This window comes from Benincasa hispida, chromosome 6 (assembly GCF_027475165.1).
Source record: "Benincasa hispida cultivar pf3 chromosome 6, pf3_genome.v1.1, whole genome shotgun sequence".
NCBI classification, from domain to species: Eukaryota; Viridiplantae; Streptophyta; class Magnoliopsida; order Cucurbitales; family Cucurbitaceae; genus Benincasa; species Benincasa hispida.
Window position 1 is genome coordinate 848,886 of NC_143483.1, and position 9,554 is coordinate 858,439.

The window sequence follows — 9,554 nt, forward strand, 5'->3', positions numbered from 1 at the left end:
TATTTCTTAAACTTCAACTCTGGACACATGTCAACTTCTAATTGGTCCCAAATTTGATGATTTCGTCAATAATTTGAGAAATGATGTGGCAATTTGTGATTGACCCAAAATTTCTCATTCAACAAATGCCTCTTTTTGAGATTCATATACATCTATATAGTGGGTGAATCTCGAAAAAGATAATATAAAATCAAAGTATAATTTTGACTTCTTTTGATGTGTCGTCTTGATCAAAATATAAGAATTTAACTCAAAATTTTGATTTGAAATTTGTTTGCTTGACATAGTTTAGGCTAAGTAAACAAAGGATGAATTTTAGTCATTGATTTTCTTATTTGGGAGTAAACTTTAATTTGAATTATAGTAGAATTTATGCTTCATTTTAATTGCAAATTGAAGTTTGAATAGTATCCAAAATTCTACCAATCTTTTATTTTTCTACTTTGGAATATAGTTAATTATTGATGCAAATTTTAAGTAGAATTTGACTTCGCGCTTCTCTTTACTTCGACTTCGATTTGAAAAGTGCTTAGAGTGTGCCCATATTTTTTATTTGAGACAACATTTATTTTGAATTCATACTTGAATTTGGAATGAATTTAGAATATATTTGAGTTCAATCTTTCTCAAAATTAATTTATAACCAAATTTTAATTTGAACTTGGTATATCAAGAGAAATATCAAGATAAACTCAAATATGAAAAGGAGCAAAAAGAGGGGGGAAATAAAGAGAAAAAAAGATCAGTTTTGGTTTAAATTTAATCTTTAAAATTAAGAGGCTAATCAAAGCATCCAATTTTTTTTTTAAATAATAAATAATTATCATGAAAATTTATAATTAAGTCCTATTTTTAAACTTTACGTAACAAGTGCATATTGTAAAATGACAATGTTGATGGACATTTCTGAAAAAATTATAAAAAACAAAAAATTCAAAATATAAGGCCATGTTTTTTATAACCATTTGATTATTTTTGTTTTTTGTTTTTAAAAACTTAGCCTATAGATACTAGTTCCACCTCTTATGTCTTTCTTTGTTACCTTCTTTTTATCATTACTTTAAAAACCAGTCCAAATTTTGAAAAATAGAAAAAGTAGTTTTTAAAAGCTTGTATTCTATTTTTGGAATGGCTAATAATTTAACCATTATATTTAATAAATATACAAATCATTGTAAGAAATGAGGAGAAAATAGACTTAATTTTCAAAAATAAAAAGGAAAAAATGAAATGGTTACCAAACGGGATTAAATAATTCTATAGTTTTTAAATAAGTTAACATGTCTCTTTTTTATAAGGAAGTTAATATGTCTTCCATTACATTAGTGACTGTTCGAACGAGGTTTTTAGAGAAACTTGCTTGGTGAAATTTGAACTTTTGTATGTGTATTAATTTAGTATAGTGAGTATAATATGTAATACAAGATCCTCTAATGCTTTCAAAATAAACTTTAATTTTTAGGCTTGTTGATCGGATGATCGGCCTTTGCACTTGTTGATCTTATTGGATGATCAATCTTTGGGCTTGTTGATCTTCTTAGATGATCGGCCTTTTGGGCTTGGTGATTTTCTTGGATGATCAGCCTTTTACTTGTTGATCTTCTTGGGTGATCATGTGAAACCCGAATTTCCATTTTTTTCTACTTAAGTAGTGATTAAGGAAGTAACTAAGTGAAAGTTAAATCCTAGGTTGAAGTGAAGGAAATTTCTAAGTGTTGAATAGATTTTCCTTGAGTAGATTTAAGTTAATCCTTAAATGGTGAAATTTGGCTAAGTGTAAGGTCGAAAGGACCTATGCGTTAAGTGACATTAATACAGAAGATGAGAAGGCAACCATGTGTTTGTAAGGTTGGACGCATGATTGGCCGAAGTATTGGCAAGAGGCATTGCCAAGAGTTTCTCATGCGTTGGGTATGTGTGAACGAGAGCGGAGAAAGCGAGATGTTGAGCCCAAGGCACTGGGTAGACAATCATGTAGCAAATGAGCAGTGCTACACGAAGAGGTAGACGATCATTTAGTAAGTGAGCAGCGCTACACGATGAGGTAGACGATCGTGTAGGCGAGCGTTGGATGACTGTATAGCAAAACGGGGAGCTACACGATGAGGTAGGCGATCATGTAGGCGGGCACTAGACGATCGTGTAGCAAAGCAAGGAGCTACACGATGAGATAGGCGATCGTGTAGGCGGGCGCTAGACGATCGGACTATACGATAGACAAAGTACTACACGATCAGTGTAAGCGCTAGACGATAAGCGTGGAAGCTAGGCGATAGCGTTAAACGATAGAACTAGACGATAACGTTAAGCATTAGACGATGACGCTTAGGTGATGTCATTAGGTGATGGGCGTGTGCACTAGACGATAGCCATGCTTTACTAGACGATAAGGCATCAATGCTAAACGATGGAGGTAAACGAAGCTCGCAATAGCCAAGCGATAGGCTATACGTGGGATCGTTGAAAGCGAGAGCGAGATCGGCGAGATTGTTGATAGCGAGAGCAGCGAGATCGTTTAGGGCAAGATCGTTGAGAGTTAGATCGTCGAGAGCGAAATAGTTTGTTAAACGATTGAGCTACACGATGGGCTATTGGAGCTAGACGATAGAAGCAGGAACTAAACGATAGGGTGGTGCTGAGGACTGCATTACGCAAGATTGATGAACTCATCTAGACAAATGGTTGTACTGAGAGATGGGTATACTTGAGTTAATAGAAGCTGCACGAATTAAATTTCATGTAAAGGAAGTATTATGCATGAGGACTCAAGTAGGTATGTGGCATGGAAGTAGGTGAATGTCAAGGAAGTAGGTGGTGGCAAAACATGGTGCAAACACTTCAAGAGTAGGAGGTGTCTTGCATGGGAGGCTTGGTAAAGATGAGAAGGATCATTTCCTTAAGTCTATAAATACCACCACATGCCTTATTTTGAGTACATAATCCAAAATCCCCTTGAAATACAGTAGGAAGAGTGTTTAAAAGCAGTTTCGAAGATAGCTATGTGTTGGTCATGAAGTTCCAAGAGAAGGAGATGTTGTCGGATAGCGAAGTCTGGAAGTAGTATCAACTTGGGACAAGGATATGTCCCAAAATACTCGTGCGTTTGAAGTGATTTCAAAGCCACCTGAAAGCTAAAAGAGTCTAGTTTTCAGCATAGGGCTTCTGGAGAAGAAGCTCTAAGGAATCGGGCTTGAGAATGAGTAAAAGACGAAAGGGTCGAGCTGTCAGGTAAGCTAGGCCAGTCTTGATGTTTTGAAGATTCCAGCCAAACCACAAGAAGTTCTAAGCTAATATTTTGAGGTAAGCTTCCTGAGAAATTTTAGAGCATATATGTAGAAAGAAGTAACTTGATATTAAGTCTAGAACTATGAGTAATCTGAGCATTAAATTGAATCTGGAATTTAGGGTTCAAAAGAGGAGCCCGGGAAGATCAAGGAACTTTTAAGAGAAATATTCCTATCCTTACCAAGGTGAGTGATAAGTTCCTTTAAGTCTTAAAGAATATATTTTAGAGTAAATTGTATATGCTTATGTCATGAATGATTATCTAGTATGAGAATGAGATTATGTGATTGGGATGGTTAGGGGGTTAATAGACTTAGTTCCTGAGCCCGAAAGCAAAACCTCACGGGATGGTCAGGGGACCGAGAGGTCTAGTTCCTAAGCCTGTGGGAGGATCCTTGTATAGGATGGTTAGAGGGCCGACGGGCCTAGCTTCTGAGCCCATGAGCGGGGAGCTATGTGCACATAGGAGACATATGGAATAAAGGGAATGCAAAAGAGTAAGCGTTCGTAATCAGTAATAGTTAACTATCTACCGTGTGTATAGACAGTATACTAATTCTAAGTAGTTATCAGTTTAGCTATCTACCGTGCGTGTAGATAGAGTTGAGAATAGACCCATTCAAAGCTGAGGTTTGAATGTAACCTCGTATTTATGATATGTTTGTTATAATGAGTTGAAATAGACTTTAGAAGTTGCTTACCACTCACTGAGCTTTGTGAAGCTCATTCTTTTCTTTCATGTTTTTCTTTCCAGGTAGCGAAAGATGAGGAATTCCAGGGTACTACTAGGGTCAAGGTTTAACACAAGCCACAGTTACACTTCTGGAGGGTTTTAAGAGTGGTTGTTGTAAACTTTGTAGTTAAGTCTTGGAGTTGTATAAACTTTACATTGCTATAATAAAATGGGACTAATTAATCAGTTGTTGTTTATCTTCTTGAGTTTATTGAGTGTAGTAAAGAGATTCAATTGGACAATGAGGTATCACAAAAGGATGGTATCCATGGTCTCTCACACCTCTCTTCGGGCTCAGGAGTGCGGACTCGGTGCAGGCTATGACAGATCAACCTTTAGACTTGAGGATCGACCTTTGGGCTTGATGATCTTCTTGGATAATCAGCCTTTTGGATTGATGATCTTGTTGAATGATCAACCTTTGGGCTTGATGATCTCCTTGGAGGATCACTGTTCACACATGACTTTTGGAGAAATGTATTTCATGGAGTTATACTTGTGTTAATGTAGATTTGATGTGGATGTGGTTTGATCTCTAGTACTTAATCCTTTGATTCTCTCTTAGTTGAACGCATGTTTGATGTATGGAAGCAGAGTGGATAGATGTTCTTGAAGTTGGAGTCTTGAAAGAATGCTTGTATCTCAACACACTTTGTATAGCAAGAACTGAATCTGATACTTCCATTATAAATAGAGGGGTGGTGGAATCGTCACTCATATCTGCTTCCAGCCTTCCTTGCCATCGGTGCCTTTGGTGGAGGTCATTGGTGCTAGAAACAAGCTTGTAATATCCCACGAGTTAAATGGTTGATTCAATCATTGGAAACTTCGTTGTTGGAAATGTTCATCGATTGAAGTCTGCGTGTGTTCATGGTTTCTAACAGCTCATCATTTTAGCATGAATTTTTTCTATATCTTTGTTGCCGCTCAAAATCATCGTCATCATTGTTGCTTAAAGTGGGTCTTGCTGCCGCAAATCTATTCAATTCGTAAATCTATGCAGGAGGAAGGAGATATCTTGTCGTCGGAACTTCTGATCCACAACGCTATATATGCCATCGGTGTTGAGTATGCCACCATCCGTCACGGATAATAGAGGTCTCCATCCTCATAGTATTCAAGAGTATGAGTGAGGGAGGGAGCAGGTTAAGAGGGAGAGATTTGGGAGGGAAGGATTAAGGAAGATGGTGTTGGAATAAGAAAGGAAAGAGTTTTAGGTTTTTTTTCTTTTGTTAATCTTTTCATGTTATTCTTTCTTTTCTTCACCTTTTCTTTAACTTTTTCTTTTTTTAAAAAAAAAAACTTTTCAATGAATTTTTTCAATGATTTTTTTTGGTTTTTTTCAACTCTTTTTTTCTTTAAATTTACTGTTTTTTTCAACATATAATTTTTTCATAATTTTTTTCACTTTCTTGTTTTTTCATTCCTTTTTTTTTTTTTTTTTTTTTTTTTTTTTTTTTTTTTTTTTTTTTTTTTTTTTTTTTTTTTTTTTTTTTTTTTTTTTTTAACTTTCTTCTCCTTTTTTTACATCTTTCTTTTATTTGTTACTTTTTTTTCCTTTTTCCTTCCTTCTTTTCACCCTTTTTTCGAAGTTTTTTTGTTCCACTTTTGTTTCACGTTTTTTTAAAAACTTTCTCTCTATTTTTATTTTTTTTTCAAATTCCTTTTCTTTACCGAAGCTCATAACTTGTGTCCCCATTTCATTATCAACAAGAAGCACGATTACAACAATGTTTTGGAGATGAAGCTAAGCCATTGCACCAGTATTTTTATTTTCTTGTATGAAAATTACTGTTGTTATTTAATACATTTTGGTAAAAATGATTTTGAAGGTCTAAATTTAAGATTTATTAAAAGTATGGAGACTAAAATTAGACAACTGAAATTGTGAGGACTAAAAGTAAACAAACTTCAAAGTATGGAGGATCAAAATGGTATCTTAACCAAAATAATTAATATATAAATATTTTATGCTTTTGACATGAGTGTAAATGCTCGATATTATTTATATTCATATGGGTTACATTATTTTTGTCTTTGATGTTTTTTTTTTCAAATATGATAGAAATGTCAATGTCGATCAATGGATATGTGACATGTCAACTGAAATTCAATATTGTATATATATGTATAATGGTTTAGTTTTTTTTCTTTTTCATTTGTTTTCTCAATTGGATCATAAACTTTCAAAAGGTGTTTGGAGCAAAGACTATCCTAAGACTATAATAATCACCTTCTGTTACAGTAAATACCATTTCAAAACCCCCATTTGTTATAGTATTTACTATTTGCTATAGTTTTTACTAATTTATCTTCATCATATTTTTTATTCTTGAATACAATGTTTACTATTTTCTTCTCCATCTAAAATAGTTTATACCTCAAACATATACTATTATAACCCAAACTAAAATAATTTACACCCCAAATACAAACAATTATAACCCAACTATAATAACTAATCCCAAACACCCCCTTAAAGTTTCTTGAATTTTCAATTTTATGTCTAAAAATCGCTATATTGTAACTAACATGTCCTAAACTTTCAATTTTCTATTTCGTAATGGATATATTATATTTTAAAAAATTAGTTGGTTAATTGACGTATGAGATAGAAAATTGAATTTATGTCTAACGACATCCTAAAATTTTAAATAAAATTTCAAATTTACTTTTAGAAGATTGGTGAATTTAAAAACATACATCAAATAGGTTAAATATTTATTATATACTAAACTAAAAATTTTAAGATATATTACACAAACGTCTAAGATCTATTAGACACTTCTTAAAATTTAGAACCTAAATGAACATAAAATTAAAAGTTTGAATATATTTTAAAGTTTATGAACCTATTTGAAAAGATTAGATAAAAGAATATGGATTAATTAATTAATTATTTATTTTTAAAAAAGTAGATGGTTTAAATTATTTTTTCTTTTAGGAAATTATCAAATTTATTTTCTATCCGAATGATTTCTTGAATTGCATGGAGAATTTTGTCCTATGTAGTTTTTATGATCTCAAACTATTTTTATTTGTAAGCTAAAACTTAAAAAAAATGAATTGGAATTTTGGCTTAATTCTCTTTTTAAACGCATTAAATTAATATGGAAATAATTATCCAATTAACGGCATAAACATCTTATTATTCCTAATATAGTCTTAATTCAACCACATACGGATTTTGAATAGGAAAAGGATTTCTAATAACTGAGGGAAATATTAAGTATATATTCTCCCGTACATCACATCTTTTTTCACATTCAGTCAGTCTCTTTTCTCTCCATAGATCATACTAACCAAGTTCTTCTACTTTTCGATTTTTTCTCTCTAGTCTCAGCTACTAAGATGGCTGGCGGTGGTTTCCAGCTAAGTCCTAATGAAGGAGACGGGATAAAGAACTATCCAGGAGAGCTCACTTGTTACGTGTTGATAACTTGCATTGTTGCTGCCTTGGGCGGGCTAATCTTTGGTTATGACATCGGTATCTCCGGTAATTATTTACCTCCAAATTCCTTTTACTTTTCTCTCTTTGTTTGTTCTCTCTTCCCCTTACTGTCTTCACTCACTCAATTTTTTATTTTTTGCTTTTGTCAATCAGGTGGTGTCACCTCCATGGCTCCCTTTTTGCAAGAATTTTTTCCATCTGTTTATCAGAAAGAAGCTCTGGACACTTCTACTAATCAATATTGCAAGTTTGATAGTCTTACTCTCACTATATTCACTTCTTCTCTTTATTTGGCTGCTCTTATGGCCTCCTTTGTAGCCTCTTGGGTCACCAGAAACTTTGGTCGTAAGAAGTCCATGCTTCTTGGAAGCATTGTGTTCTTAGTTGGTGCCATCGTTAATGCGGCAGCTATAAACATAGCCATGCTCATCATTGGCCGTATTTGTTTGGGTATTGGAGTTGGATTTTCACTTCAATCTATTCCACTTTATGTTTCAGAGATGGCCCCATCTAAATATCGAGGTTCTCTCAATGTTGTTTTTCAACTTTCTATTACAATTGGTATTCTAGTGGCTAATTTTGTCAACTATGGTACTGCTAATATTCATGGTGGATGGGGATGGCGAGTAAGTTTGGGTGGTGCAGCTGTGCCTGCATTGTTTATCACTATCTCAGCTCTATTCCTTCCTGACACTCCAAACTCAATGTTGGAGAGAGGCGAAGTAGAGAAGGCAAAAGCCATGCTCCAACGCATCCGTGGTGTGTCCAAGAAGGATGTAGAAGTAGAATATCAAGATATTATGGCGACGAGTATGGTTGCCAAAGCAGTGAAGCATCCATGGAGGAATTTGAGAGAGAGACAAAATAGGCCACCGTTGGTAATGTCCATTTTAATTCCATTTTTTCAGCAATTGACTGGTATCAATGTGGTCATGTTCTATGCTCCTGTGTTGTTCAAGACTATTGGTTTTGGAGACAATGCTTCTCTTCTTTCATCTGTCATTACTGGTGGTATTAATGCTCTGGCGACTTTTGTATCTGTTTATGGCACCGATAAGTGGGGAAGGAGGATCCTTTTCTTACTTGGTGGAATCATTATGTTCGTTTTTCAAGTGAGTACATTTTTTCTTTAGCTTCTTTAAAGTTTTCTTTAATTATTAAACTGATGAATGTTATTTCTTTTTTTTTTTCAAAAGCATTTTCTTTATTGATTGTACTGATTCTATTAAAATTGTATTTGTAGGTTTTGGTGGCTGTGTTTATTGCTTGGAAATTTGGAGTTTCTGGTGAGGTTGCTTATCTACCCAAGTGGTATGCGGGTGTCGTGGTGTTGTTCATATGTGTTTATGTTCAAGCCTTTGCATGGTCTTGGGGACCTTTGGGATGGTTGGTTCCAAGTGAAATTTTTCCACTTGAAATCCGATCAGCTGCTCAAAGTGTAACAGTCTCAGTGAACATGTTCTTTACCTTTTTTATTGCTCAAATCTTTCTCACCTTGCTCTGCCATATGAAATTTGGGTTGTTCTTCTTCTTTGCATTTTTTGTGGCGTTGATGACTCTATTCATCTATTTCTTCTTGCCGGAGACAAAAAGTATTCCAATTGAAGACATGTCATGTGTTTGGAGACAACATTGGTTTTGGAGTAGATATATGCCTCAAAAATGTGCCAAAGTCCGTCCTCAAGTTTAGGATTTGAAGTCTAAACCATTATAACTTGCACTATTTTTTTCCTTCTATAGTCTTAGTATTTGTCCATGTTAGCTTTTTTTTTTTTTTTTTTTTGTTATTTCCAAACTTTTACTCTTGTATATGGTTTTATTCTCATGGAATAAAAATTCTCTTCCAATTTTAATTTTTGTTTTCTCTATTTTTAATGCCACCCTAAATTTATGGTGTTTTTCAACGGTTGAATAACATAATGCTTAGAAGTAAATTCAAAAACTATTTTGCTCTGTAAATTCTCAAATAGACTATTCAAAATATTTTCTCTCAACAATTGTTCATTTTTAAATAAAAATAAACTTGACAGTTTGAATAAGACGAAATAAAGTATTTTTTTTATAAAAAAAATTGAATAAATCAAA

The 9,554-nt window shown here is 33.7% G+C and overlaps 1 protein-coding gene across 1 annotated transcript; it reads left to right on the forward strand.

The window, feature by feature from the left end:
- The first annotated feature begins 7,301 nt into the window (after positions 1-7,301).
- LOC120080289 (sugar carrier protein C-like) lies at positions 7,302-9,254 on the forward strand. Its single transcript, XM_039034921.2, has 3 exons — positions 7,302-7,514; positions 7,623-8,581; positions 8,713-9,254. Exons 1-3 carry the CDS (start codon positions 7,370-7,372, stop codon positions 9,157-9,159), a joined length of 1,551 nt encoding a protein of 516 aa, XP_038890849.1. The 5' UTR covers positions 7,302-7,369; the 3' UTR covers positions 9,160-9,254.
- Positions 9,255-9,554: the final 300 nt, after the last annotated feature.

What these genes read in the sequence shown, in the direction of transcription:
- LOC120080289 (XM_039034921.2), top strand. Translation starts at nt 7,370, where the DNA reads ATGGCTGGCGGTGGTTTCCAGCTAAGTCCTAATGAAGGAGACGGGATA. An exon ending in TTATGACATCGGTATCTCCG is followed by an intron (nt 7,515 to 7,622) that starts GTAATTATTTAC and finishes TTTGTCAATCAG; the next exon opens with GTGGTGTCACCTCCATGGCT. An exon ending in TCATTATGTTCGTTTTTCAA is followed by an intron (nt 8,582 to 8,712) that starts GTGAGTACATTT and finishes TTGTATTTGTAG; the next exon opens with GTTTTGGTGGCTGTGTTTAT.